At 42.5% G+C, this 19,158-nt stretch overlaps 2 protein-coding genes across 4 annotated transcripts in view; one reads left to right on the forward strand and one right to left on the reverse strand.

Annotated features, from left to right (window-relative positions):
• LOC113024198 (MAP/microtubule affinity-regulating kinase 4-like) overlaps positions 1–19,158 on the reverse strand; it is a 597,794-nt gene that overhangs the window by 435,049 nt on the left and 143,587 nt on the right. The window lies entirely within an intron of this gene.
• ndst3 (N-deacetylase/N-sulfotransferase (heparan glucosaminyl) 3) overlaps positions 14,376–19,158 on the forward strand; it is a 47,986-nt gene continuing 43,203 nt past the window's right edge. For 2 of the 3 annotated variants that reach the window (XM_026171061.1, XM_026171059.1), the window contains exons 1-2: positions 14,376–14,810; positions 16,541–17,842. In XM_026171061.1, coding sequence (XP_026026846.1) covers positions 16,844–17,842 — 999 coding nt within the window. In that variant the 5' untranslated portion in view covers positions 14,376–14,810; positions 16,541–16,843. Of the gene's footprint in view, positions 14,811–16,347; positions 16,434–16,540; positions 17,843–19,158 lie in introns of those variants that run through there. The other variant, XM_026171060.1, reaches the window with a different exon arrangement.

A 19,158-nucleotide genomic window follows, 5' to 3' on the forward strand; every position in this document is an offset into this window, starting at 1 on the left:
ACATTGAGTCCTAAACTCCATTAAAGTAGTTTTAGTACTGCTGCTAAAAACCTGATCATTTCTCAGTTTCCTTTATTCAAAATATAATTTGTAGTAGAGATTATGCCACATTAACAAAAAAAAATTACAGACGTTCACCTTTAATTCACAAATATCATTGCATTAACATTGTTTAGGAACTACAGCCATGTTTATGCATTTTACACCCCATTGTAGGGGCTCAAAATTTAATTGGACAATTGACTGACAGACAGTTTTATGACCAGGTGAGCCCTGTTCACTTGTTATTTCATTCCTTCCTCTTAATATCCAGTCGTGATACTTACACAGTACTTGTGGATTGTTTATATTTTCCATTTTGTCTTCTGTATGATCCTTGTTCTGTCATTTGAGTTTGATATTATAAGTTTAGAAGTCTTGATTATTTGCTAATACTCTGTTTGGTTTCTTTATTGTTTAATCTCTATTGTATACGGTGAGTCTTTGGTTCTTTGGTTAGTTTCAGTTGCTGACGACTTTGTGGAGTTTGTTTTTAACTTCTCTCTTTTTTTGTTTCTCCATCCATCTCATCTTCATTTATCTTTGTCTCCCACTGTTTCCTCATCTCATTCTTCATGTGTGGCAACTCTTATGTTCATGTTCAGTATATTTCTTATAGGTTATTTCTTTCTTGTTAAGTTTCTGTTTTGATTTCTCTGTCTGCTTCCTTTAGTTACTTCCTGTTTTTGCTTTGAAGACTGTGCTCTTCTGTCATATCATGTGTAGTTTTACTTCATGCCTCTGTCCTCTCTGATTCTCAGCTGTTCTTGTTACTGACCTGTTTTCTGTTTGCCCAAATGGCACTAGTCTTCCTCTTTTTTTCTTTTTTTTTTTGTAGTACTCTATTGTATTTTCTCTGACTCTGTAATCAGAGTATTTCTGCCTAGCACACCCGGTGCTTCTGGATTTCCTTATTCTCCTTTTTCTGAACTCTCTGCATTTGGGTCGAACATCAGCTAACTCCAGAACATGACCATACAAAGAGTTTACAATGAAGAACAGGGAAGATTAGACTTTGTCTACCTAACTACCTAAAAATGTTTGGACAGTTCTAAAACAAAATCTTGACAGATGAAATAAAGATTAAGAGAAAAGTTTGGAGACGGAGAAAAACAATCTAGATTCAAAGCATTAACACATTTTCTGTCAAACATGGTGGAGACAGTGTTATGACATGGGCCTGTATGACTTCCATTGGATCTGGGCCATTGGTTTTTATTAATGATTTGACTGCTGATAGAAGTAGCAGTACGAACTCTGAAGTTTACAGATCTGCACTTTCTGCTCTCTGCTGCAAAACCGATCGGACACAGCTTCACAGTGCAAATGGATAACGACCCAAAGCAAACTGGAAAAGCAACCCAAGAGGTCCTTAAAGCAAAGATGTGATATTCTTCAATAGACAAGTCAGTCACCTCTCGTCCCAACAGATCATGCTTTTCAGGTATTAAATACAAAACTGAAGGCAGAGAGACCCACAAAGAAGCAGCAAGTAAACATGGCTGCAGTAAAGGGCCTGGCAGAGCAGAGCCCCACATTTTTCTAGTACCATAACTTGCTAGTTATAAATATTAGCATCACACATCCAGTAATTGCAAAATCTGAAAAAATCATCAAAAACAATCACTTAATAATAACAGGATATGCGGGACATCATCAAAGTGACTTTTTTTCCTCCATTCAAAAACTCTCCCTCACAGCATATATAGGTATTTTGTAATCACTGTAAACAATTTGCAGTGTGAGTATTTAAGAGAAACCATTTTCACGCATGCAGTGCACCCTGAACATTTCTCATCATTAACTGGCCGATCTGAATGCAAAAGTCTGAATCTGATATAACGCAGACTTTAGCACAGAGTTCATGTGAGAATACAGCAGCTTAAACGTCTGGAGAATTCACAGTGACAAAGTGGCCATCGGTTGTCTTCTGCCTGCTGCATGCTCTATGCGAGTGCCGCCGTAAGTGTCTTCAGTAGAGAAAATCAGATCCGTGTGATGTGTCTAATGAATTTGCCGTCATGTAATTTCATATTTTCTTCCTCCCCTCTTAATCATTGATTTTGCTTCCCCACTAAGCTTTAACAAACTCCTCTTTTTGTCTTTCAGATCTACTCCTGAGGTTAGTACTGACACATACTTAATACTAAGATATTAGCTGGCTGGGAACCAGCCAGTCAAAAGTTTCCCGGCCGTTTTCTACATACGATACCACTTTATTTCCTGTGCTAAAATAGTTTTCAGTTTTTATATAAATCAGGTTATGTCTGGTCTTTAAAATGAAAACTCCCGACAAGCCTCTTTGGGCATTTTGAGAATTACACACACCCTACAAAGCAAATCATATGAACATTCACGTATACTGGAGAAGCCTCCTGCCCACTGGAAAAGTAGTTGCACGACAAGGTCAGCATATCCTGTCATTTGTTATTCACATTGAATTAACCACTGCTAGTCGAGGCTTATATCTCTGGTTTGCTTCGGAAAAGGGTCGCGATAGGAACTGATGAAGTCATGCAGTCACGCAGCAAATGTGGGTGTCTGCATCACTTCCAAAGCTTTCAAAGTTAAAATGAGTCCACAGAGTTACCAAAAGTCTCCATTTTAGGGATCCTAAAGCACTACAGCTACATGGATTTCAAAGGTTTTGCATCTCACACAAACATATTAGGGTCGAGTCAAACAAGACCATCACATTCCTCTGTCCCCTGAACAGAAAAGCACTTCTGTTCAACCCACAGGGGTGCTATGAGGGTGGGGGGCTTCAAGCATCTGATGATTTGTGTGAAGTGCTCGCGCAGTATGTTGGCTCTTCACCTCATGCCAAGAAGCAGGTGAAATAGAGTTGACCCTGATGCTGTTTTGCTGCAACATGCAAAGGAAATGGAATCTCAGAGGGTTCATCAAGATCACACAAACCATAGGGCCGAACCCGAAACCAGATCTACCAAAGTCTCTTTTTTTGGACAATACCCGAACCTCTCAATCTCTATTTACCCCTGCTGTCTTCAATCTATCTTTTCCTCCCTACCTCTGACCTTTTCACTTTTGAGATTCTTCATACCAATCTGCTCTTTCATCATGTCGTCTATTCTTTCTCAATCCCACCATACTACTGACCTTTCAGTTTCATTCTTCCTACATTTCTCTGCCTCTCCTTTCCTCCTGGTCTAGGCTGTAATTCAGCTTGTTTCAGGGCCAGTTAGGCAGCCAGTGGAGTTAATCTGTCTTTTCAGGTCATAAATCACTGCTTGGCGTCTCTCTCTCTCTCTCTTCCTCTTTCTCTATCTCTCTCTCTCCCTTCTTCTCTCTCTCCCTTTTCCTTGCTCTTACCTGCTGCTCAGACATAGAGTATACTTTGAGGTTATTGTGCCTGACAGTCAATGCTGGTGTTCTTTGTATGCATGCTTGTGTGTGGTTATCACTTCTTTAACGTCCAACAGATAGAGAGTGAAACTGCATACTCTGGAAGTGCCACAGCCAATAAGAAAAGACTGTTAAAATGTCAAGACCAATCAGAAGTGATGCTTCTCTCTGCGGTGCAGTTTGCAACTCTGTGTGTGTGTGTGTGTGTGTGTGTGTGTGTGTGTGTGTGTGTGTGTGTGTGTACATCAGCCTTTTTGCAAACACAGCAAGAGCATGCTCTGGTAACAGATGGAATCTACTGGCTGAAATTTCAATCAAAAGCTGTGCAAAAAGAAAAACATTTTGAGGTTAAAGACATGCTCTGTGCACGTGCGTGCCCATGTGCGCATTTCTCTGTGTGCACGCCTGCATGTGCTTGCTGACATGTGTACAACCGAGCAGGTGCATGGGAAACTGTTGGCCTCTACAACAGACAAAACCACATCAGGAACTAGAGTGGCGGAATTGATGGGGGAAGAAACACAGAAGAAAGAAGGGGAAGGAGAGAAAACAGATTAGCGTAGCAGGAGGGAGGAGAGAGAAAGAAGGGGAACGCAGGAGGAGAGTAAAGTTGAATAGCAGGAGGGTGGGAGTTGGAGAGCGGGTGAATGAATGTGTTGTGAATCTATTGTGCCCGGCCCCTGAATGGAGTGTTAGTAAGCTAAGTAGTAACCGGTGATTTACTGCTCCAAGTCCATATCAGCTGAAGTGGCCAAACAATGCCCTTTCGCAAGCAACATTTACCAACTAGAAGAACCGTGTAGGACTCTGATCAGGATCAGAAGTGGAGCAAAGTGTTTGGGAGGACGCTTCGCCAGAGAGGGTGAATGCAGGGGCAAATGCTACCCAGACTGAAAACTGAAAATCTGGGAGATTTTAGTGACTTTTCCAGTGCATTGTTTAAGTTCTGAATTCCATAAGAGAACTGATGGAAGATGAAGAGGTGGTTATTATCATATCAGCAGTGTTCACATGTATAACACAGCTGGATTTGTATGCATTTAGGGTGTATCCCTGGCAGTGGGGATTGTATTTTGCTTATTATATTTTCAACCACACATTTCTCTCGCTCTTTCTCAGCTTCTCACTTTCTCTGTCAGCTTTTCCCTCACACTCAGTAAAAAAAATTGAAATGCCAGTAATTATGAGCAAAACCTCCCAGCTTGGGGACCCTGAATTCAGACCTAGCCATGACATTAGAAAAACAAGCCCTGTGACGAATGAGAGAAAATAGACAAGTAGCAGTGTGTGTTCATGTCGGTGAGTGTGTGTGTGTGTTCATGTCGGTGAGTGTGTGTGTGTGTGTGTGTGTGTGTGTGTGTGTGTGTGTGTGTGTGTGTGTCCTTAGCTACATGTCTGCCATTCTTATTTGTTGAGAAACGGAGATTCAGTTGACCACTCTGACTCTGTTGCACTGCAGAATTGCGATAAGGACCACACACACACACACACACACACACACAGAAACACTCACTCACACAATCATTCATCTAATCTCTAGCTCCATTCCTTACTGCACTGCATTGTTGCTCTGCATATATAGTAGACTGCAACCAAGATAATCTGCATCAGAGTTTCTGCAGGAGTGTCACAGGAAAGGGACACTCAGAGAAACATGATCTCTTTCCACACGGAAAAGCACACACAAGTGCTGCATGAGCAACAGTTGGCTCTAACTTGCCACCAGAAACCCCACAAGACCTCCTTTCAGAGACCCCGGAGACCTCAGCCTCCATCCTAATACTCCTCCATCCCTTTCCAATTCATCCTCTCCTCAGTTCTGTCCCTCCCCCTCCTCTGCCCTCTGCCCAGCGAGTTCTCAGTTCTGACAGAACAGTTAATCATACACTCTCTGCAGGGTCTCATCCTAGGTGCGTGCATGAGGCGAGGGTGTGTGTGGGTGCGTGCGCACGTGTGTGTCTGTGTGTGTGTGTCCAGATGTACACCTTCATTTTCAGCAAAGCAGAAGATTCATCTTTCTCACAGCTATTTTTCTCGTTTTATTTCACTTAAAGAATCCTTATGTCCCATGCCTTCATGAACAAGCACATGCAACTCAAACAAAGTTTTTCTTTTCAAATACCGGACGTTACAGCGGAAAAGAAAAGCTCGCCGTTTGGTGAGAATTTCTCTCTGGCTTCCTAGCTGATTGGTTTCATAATTAATCATTCATTTTCGTTTCATTCACAGCTACAGGAGGTTGTTGATTAGATCAAAGAAAGAGGCTGTTGAGCTCGATTCCTTCCACGCACTTTTTCAGAATTTCTGCGAAATTCCACTCAGAGTGAAACATGAAAGCAGCGCATGAGTAATGTTAAATCAATCAATCAATTAATATATAAATAAGGCCTGCATATATTCTTTATCAGGCTGTTATAGTGGCAGAGAGAGTCGGCCGCATGTGTTTGCTGTGAAGTGATTTCGGCGTGTGGTGGAGTGCGCCTTTAATCGGAAGCAAAGTGATGTGAAATCTTGTCTGTGGAGGAGGGTGGAGGATGTGGAGAAGTCCTACTGTCTCGAAAACAGAAAAAAAAAACCTGTTTAAAACGGAAACCTGTTACTTACACTGAACGTTGCCACCTTTGCGCGTAGTGCGCGATCTCCAGCAATGCATACCAAGTTGTTATAGGAGGGAGTTGTGAGGAAGCCTGTGTTTTATTTGAATCAGCTCTTGCAAGACTTGGAAAATATCTCAGCTAGTGAAGTGTGAACCTACTGGGCTTATGCTCGACTTTGATGCGTGAAACTACAAATGTGGTGCGAAATGTGTCTCTTTCAGTATGCGGGTTCAATTTTAAGTGGACTTTTATTGGCGCTGTCAGCCAAGAGAGGAGCAACCTGTCGACTATCTGATCAACTCAGTAACAGACCAGAGAATTTCCATTAATGTCTGAACTTTAAAACAGTTTTTGATGCTGCAGCACAAATAAATATCTTCACAGTGTATGATTTTAAAAGCTTTATGGCTTTTGGTTTTTAGAAGAGATCTACGGGATTTTAAAAAATGACTACATTAATTTCAGACAGGCGTGTGCGCCTTTGAAACAAACAGAAAGGGTGGAAAAAACATTCATCAAAGTGCAGAGAGGATGAGCCAGAACAAACATCAAATATCGCCAAAAACCACGTGATTTGCTTGTAATTGTCTCTGGAATGTAAATCTTCCAGTTGCAGCTCTCACACACACCTTATGTTTTGGGTATTTTCAGTTAAATTTTTATCAATAAATGAACATAACTTTGATGTGTTTTATAGATTTCGTTCACCAGGCAAACCTGTTACAAGCTTTTATCTCTGCCAAGCAGGTTATGTTTTTGGTAGTGTTCGTGTCGTTCTGTGTGGAAACATGAAAACTCGAAATGTTTTGAATGAATTCTAATAAAACTTTGTAGGCGTGCTGAGTGGGGCCATGTTAACAATCCACTGAAATTTGGCTTACATCCACGAAGGTCTTCAAGGTGTACTCAACGATTGATTGGTTGAAAATTGACAAAAAGACTTTAATTTAGAAACTATGATTCTTGCTAGTGTGCTGTTTCATTAACATTAACAAAATGCACCCTATAAAGATTTAAAATTTTATGTCACATCTGATCTCTGACCTCTCCTTCAAGGTCAACAGATTGATCAGAAGGTCAAAGTGAAAAAAAACCCTCGCTATTTAATACAGTGTTTCTTACTGCCATTGTTTGTACTGACAACATATAGGCATACAGGAAATATAGATTTATGGGGAGAGATTGAGTAAGAGATTATGACTTTGTTTTATATATTACAGCAACAGGTTATAACCTTTTAAATTAATAACAACTGAATATTTGTATTTTTAGGATAATAAATAAATAAATTTGTTATCAAAAACTTGTCATTACTACGAACCATTAAAACAAATGTACTAAACTTGATTGATTGGTTGATTGATACTAAACACTAAAATGAATGCTGTACTTGTTTTAAATCCACATGAAAAATAACAATAAAAAAAATCATACTACTCAAAAAATATGTCAAATGGATTTCAACAGGGCAAATAACAAAATGCTGCACTTCTTTGCAGTTATGTTTACTGCACTACAAACTTCTTAAAGTTCATTTACAGAGAACAATGAAAAAATATATATAGAAAATACAATAGTACTTCTTACTGCCATTATTTGTATTGACAACATATATGCATATAGGCAACGATATATGTGGATTTAAATCTCAGACTTCTTCTTTAATGTCACGTAAATTCATTACAATTTTTTAAATCAAATTTTCATGATTTTTTTGATCTTCAAAACTATTTTTAAAATTCCACTGCCTTTTTTTGTATTGGTAATATTTAGGAAATACTGGCATATGGAGATTGTAAATATGCCAGTATTATATCGAAATATGATGTCACATTTGACCTCTGACCTCACTTTTACATTTCACATCTGCCTTTCTTTCAAGTTGACCCCAAAATGTGTTATATCTTTAAATAAAGTAATGTCAGGAGAAAGAGAATGAGCTTCCAAGTTAATTAGAAATATATATCAGTATAATATTATATAATAAATTCAAATTATTCATGTCCGGTCATTTGCGAAACAGTGCCTACTGTGCATTACCTTCACCTGCATAATGTTTGTGTAATCAAAGTAGACACGTGTCACCTTTTTCTGATTTTTCAGCACTACAAACTTAAAGTACTTTAAAAAAGAACAAAGAAAACTAAATGGATGTATACAGTTTTATTCCACAGTAAATACTGCCCAGGGAGTTAGCAGAGGTTTGTCCTCTCTGAGTGCTTCTAGTTTGGTTATTGCATTGTTGATACTTGGATGCATATGTGCAGATTATAGTTACTAATATTTTCACTCATTTTAATGTTTTTCCTCACGAGAAATGTAAGGATTTAAACCTTGTGAAGAACTGCAGCATCAGAGAAGGCAAACATGATTGTTAAGACCAGTGCAGTCAAGATGACTTTGCTCTTTAAAGTGTATCCGTGAGGAGAAAAATGAATTGCTTTGTTGCACGTAACACATGGAAGAGCGTTTGGATTAACATTTGCTAAAGTAGTCAACCAAAACGCTGAACTTCTCCAGACCACCTTCTCACATTCTCATGTTACATGTCCTCAACTGGAGTCTGCAGGGCAAACCATCTTTCTTCTCCTTTGTGCTGATATAATATGCTTAGGGACACACATCCTCTGCCTCGCACACTCACACACGTCAAACATGCACACACCCAAAGTGCACACGAAAGTGTGGGCGTGAGCGAATATTAAAGTCAGCAATTTTGAGGTGCGAAAATTGCTCTTGCTCTCCGGGATATTTTTAATTTCCTATTAAGCATCATTACGCTTGCATGATTATGCATGAAAGCCACACCTATGCACGTGCTCACACACTCACGCTCCCTGACAAACTCGGCAAGTTCACATTGCGTGACTGACCATGTGATTCTCATCCTTGTCCTTCATTTCATTAGACAGGGGGCTGAGAGAGCTATTCTGGGAGAGAATGGTAACTCTTTGTTGGTTGCTCAGCTGAAGAGACGTCTCCAATAGCAACTGAGACCTATGGCCTGCCCCCCGTGGCGTCCAGCGCTCATACTTGTGGCTGTGAGTGTCCACGTCTGCATGGATTCATCCCTCTGTGTGTGCTGCCTTTAAACTGTGTTCTTGCACGCGTGTTTATGCGTGTGCGGACGAAAACAGCGGCCAACTCGTCTGTCATAGCGGTGCACAGCAAGGGATGAACACGTTAGTGTCAGCTGAAGATGTGAAAGGCGAGCAGAGGACAGGAGTGATGTGACTGTTATTGATCCTGTCTGGTAATTACAGCACGATTTATTACCAGAGGAAGATGGGGGAGGAAGCAGAGGAGGAGGTATCATATTTAGTTTGGGGTTGTAAGTTAGGTTTTTGGCGAGCGTGAACAAGGTCAGAGAGACAGAGACGGATCACTTTACCCTTCCTTCCCTTGAGCACTGTGTGATCTGATCGCTGTTGTGCTTTCTGACATCCTCCCCCTGTACTTTCTCTATCTCTCTGTGCTCCTTCCTAATTTTCTGTTGTTTAAATTCTCATACAACCACATGATATGCGGCTACAACACCGCCAGACTGGTGTTTGTTTTTCTTAAACGCTTGCGCACACGTCTAGCATTACCGCTACTCGGTGGCTTTTTGTCTGTCAGAAACATCACGTCTAATCAGCGCTGAGATGAAGTGTTGATATGATATGAAATGAAGGTGCGCTCCGTCACTCTAACAAGCAACAAGCCTGCCAGTGTTTGTGGCTTGTAAAAGTGTGGGAGTGTTGGGTTGTTTACAGAGATGTGTGGGCGTCAAGCATGATCTTGTGGGTACGTGTGCGCATTTATGTGTGTTTCTGTTTGCGTGGAGGCAATATTGTTCCTGAATTTGTCAAAAAAAAGCCCGTGTTCTTATTGGCGAACCACATCCTGTCTGTCAATGAGTCACACGGAGTAAACAAAGTCTTACCAAAACACACTGCTGCGATGATCCTGCTCACTGTTTGCACTGCTGAGACATGGAGATCTTTTCCACCTGACCACTGTAATCTAACGAGGTTGCATCTCTGTAGTAAAATACTTCCTAGTGATAAAAATGATTACAAGCAGAAAAACAGTCTTATAATGGTTGATGTAAGAGTTTAAAAAATGTAAAAGAAAACTGTTCCCCCCCCCCCACAAAATTCCCAAGAACACCAAGAAGGAGCTGGATGTAAAATCTGTTTTGCTTCATTTCTGCTGTATAAAATTTGTTGGAGCTGAGAACTTTAATAGCCTCCGTATTTCCCCCCGCACATTATACACAAATCCCGGGAAGCATGGGAGGTAAACAAGTCTCCATTACTGCAATGACTTCTTGCATTTTAACCTTTGCTTTCTATTATGTATTATCTGGTACTCTCTCAGTTCTCTGTTGCTGCTCCAACTGAATTGGCAAACTTCAGTACTTGGGAAAAATAAATAAATAACTGTGAAACACACAAGTCTTTACTTCACAACAAGCTCGCTATCTGACCCAACACTTAATATAGGTTTACTGGGCGTGCAGAGCACTAGGATTAGCTTCAAGTAACATTTTATCTAATGTTGTGTAGGTGCTGTTTTTATTTCTTGATTTTTTAAAAAAGTTTTTTGTGGTGTTTTTTTGGTTGGGGTGAGGGGAGCATATTAAGACTAGAGGCAAAGACAATGGCACACTGACACAGATACCTGTGAAATAGCTGTGAATTTATCTAATCATTAATCAGATTAAATGCTACTAAACCTCACCTGAAAAGCTGTTGCTCCACCAAGTAAACACCTCAGGAGTGACAGCAGAGGGAGATGGCACAGTACTCACGTCGGTAACCGAATTATTCAAGCCTCTTGTTTATTCTCTGATTTACAATTTTAATTCGTCAGGAGTAAAATTCTCTTGTGTTTGCTGGAGTTTTTAGAATTCTCTCTCTGCAGCGGGGATTTGAACATTTTTCCAGCTGTCTGACATTCAAAACTCATTGTTGCCGTTTTTGGTCTTACACCTTTGTAGTGCTGAGATGTCAAACGAATTTTGCATCGAGGGCCACATGCAGCCCGCTTTGATCTTAAGTGGGCCGGACCAGTGAGACTCCAATTTCTGTCATTGCGAATTAGCTCAACTGCACATTTAATCCCTGAGATATCTCAATATAAGTAATCAGAAGTGCAATTTCAACAGTACGTCTCAGATTTTCTACATAATAAAGAAATGCTGCTGAAGTAGTCTGACTCTTTGGGCACAAATTGTTAGAAAGTCATGTGTAAAATTACATAAAAAGTTGTTTACTGTAATTCTAAAACTTTTTTATTGCTAATTCACAAAAATATGCAGTTTTATTTATTTATATATCTGTTTATTTATTTATTTTACTATGGGTACATTGCAAAAAAACAGACATTTCTATAGTAGACAGTTAAGAAAATAGAAACTTTTAAGTAATTTAATTAATACTTCATTACTGTAGAATGAATGGCTGTGGGGGGGGGGGGGGGGGGGGGGGCTTTATCAGTAGGACAAGCTGTAGAATTTATGAAAATACAGTTAAAAGTTCAAAATTTATGTCCTACTTCAAATTTTCCAAAGCCGTCCAGTGGGTCAGATTGGAGCCTTTACGAGGCTCATTGTGACCCTAGGCTTTATGTTTGACACCCCTCCTTCAGTGAATACACAGTAGCTGTGGGCTTATCGAATAACATAGCTTCAGGCCTGTTAATTTCATTTATAATTTTTCTGTAAATTGCTCTACAAAGCATCACTGAGCCCTGCTTTCACTCTGGCTTTTTCTTGTAATGAGAGAGAACATGTACAGTTGTGCTATATGAGTATGTTATATATGTGGTATGAGGCAGGATAAAATTAGCAATTTATCCGTGTTTGTAAAATTAAAAAGAAAAAAAAAACATGTGATATTATTCATAACAGACTATAGTTGCTGCTGTATGTTGCTATGGTAATCCTGCTACTGGCAGCCTTCCAGTGATAGATTGATCCAGGACTGGTTATTCTATACACTAGACCCAAAGATGGGAGAAGAAAATATTTCTTTCTCCGTGTGCGTGTGTGCATGCATGTGCTTGTTTACTGTTGTGTACGCGTATCTTTGGCTTATCAATCTGCGAGTGCTGTATTGATTGGCCAAAAGATATTTCCTCTAATGTGCTTGGGGATGATGGGTAAGGGGGGAGGCAGCTTTCACTTAGCCTCCAAGCTCTTAAGAGAACATCTATCTATCAACATTTCCAGGCAAGGGGAGGGGTCAGGAGCGGGTAGGTAGTTTGATCTTACTCACTTACACACACACACACACACACACACACACACACACACACACACACACACACACACACACACACACACACACACACACACAGACACAAAGAAGAAGAAGAAGAAGAAGAAAAAGAAAGAGCAGGAATCATTGAAATAGCACCAGCATCAAGCAGCCAACACACCTTAGCAAAGCGAGCATGTTGTTGTTTACACTGTGGGAGGCAAAGAGCTGATACATCTCAGAGAGCTGCTGCTTAGAGCCATAGATCCTGCGCTTTGTGGAAACAGCCAGCAGAAGAGAGTATCGTTAGTAGTGCCCGGGCACAGGTTCCACTGTGTGTTCAGTGCGACGGTGCAACAATCTGTCCAGTGTTTTGTTGTGTTTTTAATTAGGACTGTATAGTGTGAACGATGCTCTGTGTAGATGCCTGCTGCTCCGACTCTTGCGACTATGTGATGCATCGTGGTGATAACGTCCCCTCGTCCCCCTCCTGCTTTTGCACTTGAGCTCCATTTGCTCTCTTCAGGGCCTCGCACAGGACCAGAGACTCGCAGAGCCACCATTTAGCTCTCAGCAGGGAGAGAGAAAAGAGGGGGAATTGGTCGCTCCTCCTCTCTTATCTCTCACTTAACAAAAGCCTCTGATGAAGACAACAAGCATTCTGCCTCCCGCTCTCCATCTCTCTCGCTCTCTCTCATTTATCTCCATGCTCTTCTCTGTTGAACAGTCAGGGTGCTAGTTGAACATGGCAGCTCTGACACTTTTCACATAGTCCTTTGTTGCGTGTGCACTCTCACATGCATTTGTGCGAGCGGCTGCATCCTTTTGTGTTCCGCTGCGAGTTGGAGACAGCGTATAGTCACACATGTGTGAGCTTAGCATTCTCAGCACTTATTATTCTTGGGGTTTGTGGCAATGGGCAAGTCTGTAATTACCTTTAGGGTTAGCGCAGTCCCGCTTGCACCCTGCACACAGCTGTCTGGTTTTCATTTCTGGCTTATTGTCTCCAACTAGCACCATAGCAAGGGCCGCTTCTTCACTTGTAATGTGGAGGAAATGGGTGAACAGCCTCTCTAATTACACTTCACCCACTGACACTAATTTACATACAAACACAATCACACTCCAATCCAAACCTTCATTATCTCTGGATTCCATTCTGTAGGGCATGATATTTTGGCTGTTATGCGGTATTTCATTCAGGCTCTGTTACTCACCATCACCACTCAGTTATTATGGCTAAAGTGGGAGCCACGAATTGTGGAACTATCGACTCAGAGTATGACCCAAGAGTGGGGAAAAAAATTCTCAAAGTGTATGAGAACTCACATGTTAACAGTTTGGATGTGTTTTCCACCGCTCTACTATGTGCACCTTAAAGTTCTTTGCATAAAGTTTCCGGTGAGGCTCTCCTCTCTCTCTAAAGCTGATACATTATCTTTATGCCGTATGCTCTCTGTCGAACACACACTACTACAACAAGCTCCATTGTGATGTGAATGAGGGGCCCACCAGCTCCATGGAGACTTGTGTGAGCTAGAGTGTGTCGCTACAATTAGGTTAAAGAGATTGATGAACTACTAGAATGTAAAAAGGGAACAACTTAAAAAAAAGATTAAAAAAGAAAGAAAGAAACACGAACACTCCCCACCCCACCAATACCCCTCATGGTTGAAAAGCTGTGACTGTTTGATGGACATGTACAAAATCAGTCACGTTGAGGCTGAATCACATGTGGGCAAATATGCATGAGTCAGGGTGCTTTGAATAGTGATTATAAGACATTTCCCGGCACTGGTCATATTCTTTGTGACGCGAACCTGGCTGCAGTCTAAAGCGTTACTCCTTTCTTCTTATTCTTTCATCCTCGAGTACTATAACTTGTCCGATGAGAGCGAGAGAGAGTCGGTAAAAGCGCGCCATTAACTTGCACCGGTGCGTATCGGTGTGTGACATCCCTCATCCAACTAACACCAACTAAAGGGCCGTTGAGCTTTTACCGGGTCCGTGATCGCTGATGCCCGAGAAAAAGGCTGTTTGTGTCAATCAAACCGAGCCCCAACCCACCCCTCCTTCCTTTTCTATCTCCCACCTCCCTCTCTCTCTTTCTCTCTCTCCCTCCCCTAGCTCACCTCCACTCGTGTAGGCGCTCTTAAACCGCGGCGTTTACGCGCGGCAGCCAGTCGTTTACGGGCACCTCTTGCGTCTACGGATATCTACCAGCTAATCTCCACCTTAATAAGATGAGATAAAGGGACAAGTGAGCATAGCTCGCACCGAGAGAGGAGACAGCAGGGGGAGGGAGAGTAAGAGAGAGCGAAGAATGATGAAAGAGGGGAGGAGAGCGGATCATTCCGGCTGGCCGCCCCTACTGCTCTAGTGGAGGGGAGAGAGGGAGAGAGAGGGAGAGAAGGAGAGAGAGAGAGATGGCACAACGCCTCAGCATCCGAAACACACGGGAGTGGTGCGCCACCGACACCGGAGCTCTGGACTCATCCGAAGCAGCGTTGCACACTCACCACTCCCCTCTCCCCGCACGGCGGTGCCTCGTGGTCGGTTAAAGGTAAGTGGGCGAATCGGTTCTTTAGATAAAGTCCAGCGTGAGAAAGCGGATTGGAAAACTCTTTTATTGCCTGCTGTTAAGTTTGAATTAGCCTTTTTTCATTCAAGCTGCCTGAATCTGTGGTGCGTGCCACCTGCTTTTTTTTAAAGAGGTATTGTTGTCTCCGTGGGTCCAACAGACGGAAGACTAAATTTGTGTTTTTTCTCCCACCCTCTTCAGCCTTCCTAATATAGGTAGAAGAACTACACTGTTAATCTAAAGCTTCTTTTTTGTCTTTCGGATTTTAAAGAAAGGTCGCAGATAAAAAATATCAGTTATAAACCATCAACAGTTATTTTGTGACAAACACCAAAATTCCCTTCTTTTTTTTAGCTAAAAACTGCAGTTTTGAAAAATTCGAAGCTGCACAAACTTTTTGTTTCATATTAAAATTGACAAAATGTGCAAAGCAAGAGCTGTTTCCTGTTGTTTTTCTTACTAACGACAACAGCGCATTAAGTTATTAAAAAAGGGGCGAAAACTTCCACATGAGCCGTCCAACTGTCCATGTTAATCCAATTCCAGCGCCCTCCTGTGGTTCCAACAGTGGGGCACATGCATGCATAGAGTAACAGGTTCAATCAGCTCAACCGTGCTGTTGAGAAACTCACCTGTCCCTAAGTCATAGGCGCTTCTTTATCCGCCTCTTACGCTCTGTTTCTAAGAGTATCCTCCGCATTTTTCACGCGGGTGTAACTTTTGAACACATTTATCAGAGCTACTACTCCTAATTCAAGTCCCAGTTAGGATGACATATATTTTTTTCAAGTAAATCATACAACTATCTTCTTCATGTTGGCGTAGAGATAAAAAGAATACATTTTCACATCATCCCTGTTTCATTTTCTGGTGTTATATTTAAAGCCCCCTTCCTCTGCGACCTTCTTGTTTCTCGTGTTCACTAAAAGCAAGGAAGACAGAAGGGTGGAGAACATGAGGAAAGACTATTGATATTCAAAGAGACAGAAGGAGAGAAGAAGAAGGGTGCAAAATGACAGAACTTGGATTGGAGGATGGGGGGGAGAAAGAGTAAGAGATGCTGTGGGATCTTTTTCTCTCCCTGGCTCCCGGCAAATACATTAAGATGCTAATCCTGGTCTTTTTTGTCTCTTTCTATAATTCATTGCATTTTTTCCCCTCTCCGCTCTTTTTCTCTGTCTCTCTTATTCTTACGCTTTTCTCCCGCTCTTCATTTCCTCTGTACTGTCATGGACTCCCCCCAGATTAGTGCTCCTGGCTAAAGGATTCCGACTCTAATTTTGTGGTATTTCAGATGATTAGGCTCAGAAATGGGACAGAGGTGCACAGAGTTTGGCGCAATTAGATGTATTCTCAGTGGAACTTTATAGGAGTGATTAGTTGAGCCCATATCCACCTCCCTGCACAGCCATATTAACACACAACCAGCTGTTGTTTATTCGCGGGGATTGACTTTTGTGTTGTGTCTGTGCTTTTTTAACTGTGATGTTATTTGTGTGTGTGTGTGTGCCAGAGGTTGGCTAAGCCCTAAGGATGCGAGTTGTTTTCAATCAGCACAGTAGTTACCAGCTGTGCCCTCACATTCCCCAGGGTGGCACAACCAAGGTACACACACACCCGCAAGCAGGCACGCAGAGAACTAATGCATACTATTCAACCTTGCCCGGCAAATTCACTCTTTCTTCTTTTCTCCTTGTCCCCTTTCCCTGCAGATATTAATCATCGCCCACCTCCATCTGCGCACGTGATTCCACTACGAGGACTGGGAGTCGAGCACCTCGGCTACTTTGCTTCAATCAAGACCTTTGTTCCCTGACATCCGGCACAGCTCCCTTATCCGACTGCCATGGTGACATGACACACACCTGAGTGGCTTTGTGGGTTTGCTCCTGTCTCACGCCTAGTCAATCGCTCGGGTTTCCAGAAACGCTCTGTCTCCTGGACTTGCTCGCTAGACTTCAACAAACTACAAAAGACGTCACTTCTTCCTGCGCACGACCCCTCAACAGGTTGCAATGACTGTGGCCGTCCGATTCCGCCGCCATTTACGAAGGCTCTTGCTCTTATTGGCCTCCTGCTGTCTCGTCTCCCTGCTCCTCTCTGCCTATTTTCTCTTTACGAACTCCTCCCCTTCCATGCAGCTCGGACAATCCCCTGAGCCCGCCTGCTCCCAGCCGCTCTCCATGTCCCCGTATCGTCAGCTCCCGTACCCCTATCCTCCCAACCCTCCTCACACACATGTCTACACTGACCAAGTAGTTTTGGTACTGGTGGAGTCCCAGTACTCCCAGCTTGGCCAAGACATTGTAGCTATACTGGAGTCGGCACATTTCCAGTTCCGGATGGAGATTGCTTCAGGAAAGGGCGACCTTCCACCACTTACAGAAAAGGGCCGTGGACGATTTTCGCTCATCATTTATGAGAATCTGTTAAAGTATGCAAATGCAGACACGTGGAACAGACAGCTGTTGCATCAGTACTGTACTGAGTATAGAGTGGGCATCATCGGTTTCTATCGCTCCACGGAAAACTCCCCATCTACTCTCAAACTGCGAGGACTACCACTGGTGCTTAGGACCAACCAGGCGCTTTGGGACTGTTGTGTGGTCTCTAGTTCACCTCTTCTGCACCTTACCAAACCCGGGACAGATCGAGGACCTTTACCCGGTGAAGACTGGACTTCATTCTCCTCTAATCACTCCACATACCAGGCGGTGCTGCACGCACGGGCTAAGGAGGGTGGAGGCGCAGGCAGCGGTGATAATTCAGGGCCTGGGTTCAGTCAAGGCCTCCAGGCCACAGTGGTACAGGACATGGGACTATACGATGGGGTGAGGAGAGTGCTTTTTGGCCAGGGACTGGCCTACTGGCTCCACAGACTCATCCTGGTGGATGCCATTTCCTACCTCACAGACAGGAAGCTTACTTTGGGTCTGGACCGGCACATACTGGTGGATATAGATGACATTTTTGTGGGGAAAGAAGGGACACGCATGAATGCCAAGGATGTGAAGGTATGATGGTGCTGGGGCATGCGTGTGTGTGTGTGAGATAATGTGAATTAGAGAGAGAAAGATAGGGATAAGGAGGATGAATTCATGTCGGGTCAGTTGAGTTGGATTAGATTTTTCATTCTGGTATCAACTTCTAAAAACAGTAATTGATGGCAGTGCAGCGGTGGAGATAAGGAGATTTTTCCGATTGCACTGTAAGTCACCTCAGCAGAAGATTGTTCCAGGAGAGTATTTTAGAGGATTTTTTTTTTTTTAGCTCGGGCATGAGTGCTCTGAGGAGATATTTGGAGGAGCTTTTGTATGTGTGTAAGGCCCCTGTGTGTTTGTTGTATCAAGTGCATATTTGTTGGGGTACAACGAGAGGGTATTCTCAAATGGAGATTTAGCCAAAAGGGGCCATTTAAAGGAACAAAGATGTGGTGTGAAAGGGGGAAACAGGAGGGGTAAGAGAGAGAGGGGGAGAGAGAGAAAGAGAGGTAGTGAATGAGCCAGTCAAAAGATGAATGGCATTTATTCCTATTTCCCACGTTCCTCCTCTTAGGAAAACTAAAGGAGAGTCAGCCATGCAGCCTGCCTCTCAGGACAGCTATTGTTTCAAAACACACGCTTGCATGAACAAACACACACATACACACACACGCACACACACACACACACACATATATATATATATATGCAGATAAAGAGCCGTGAACCTAAGTGATGTATGCGTGGCAAAGTAAAATATTTCCAAAGACTTAAAATGTTGAGTGAATGTAATATTTATGAGAGAAAAAGTATTTCATGTTTGCTGGAGGGTGGATAAATCTCCCCAGCAGGAGGAATTTTGTTTGAAATCATTGGTCACATTCTCCCAGTGCGTTCTCGCTCCGAGAGGTTCAAGCAAAATAAATTGTGTTTTGGGGGGTTTTCATGTATAGCAGTGTGTCGGTCCGTGCGACTGTCGGAGGTGTTTGTGTGTGCGTGTCGGGGGAGGACTCTAAGGAAGGTGAGATTTTTGCTGTTATGTGGTTACGTGCATGAGCTAAGAAGAGAAGAGTTTGCTCATCCCCCTGCAGTCACAGGATATATATACGTGATATAGAAATGTGTGTGTGTGTGTGGTTGGTTGCTTCCTGAATTACTGCTTTAGATTAGAATGTCACTTTCACCTGTCCTGTCAGGCACTGACAAAAAAATGAGGCACCTGTCCGTGGCGGAAATTTGGGCCGGAGATGAGAGGAATGGAGAGGGCTGAAAAAGCAGGAATGCAGTGTGTGGCGAAGTGGAGAGGAATTCCACCCTTGAATATAAAAAAGATGCTTCTATCCAAAAAG

The sequence above is a fragment of the Astatotilapia calliptera genome, chromosome 6 (genome assembly GCF_900246225.1).
Source record: "Astatotilapia calliptera chromosome 6, fAstCal1.2, whole genome shotgun sequence".
Taxonomy (NCBI): domain Eukaryota; kingdom Metazoa; phylum Chordata; class Actinopteri; order Cichliformes; family Cichlidae; genus Astatotilapia; species Astatotilapia calliptera.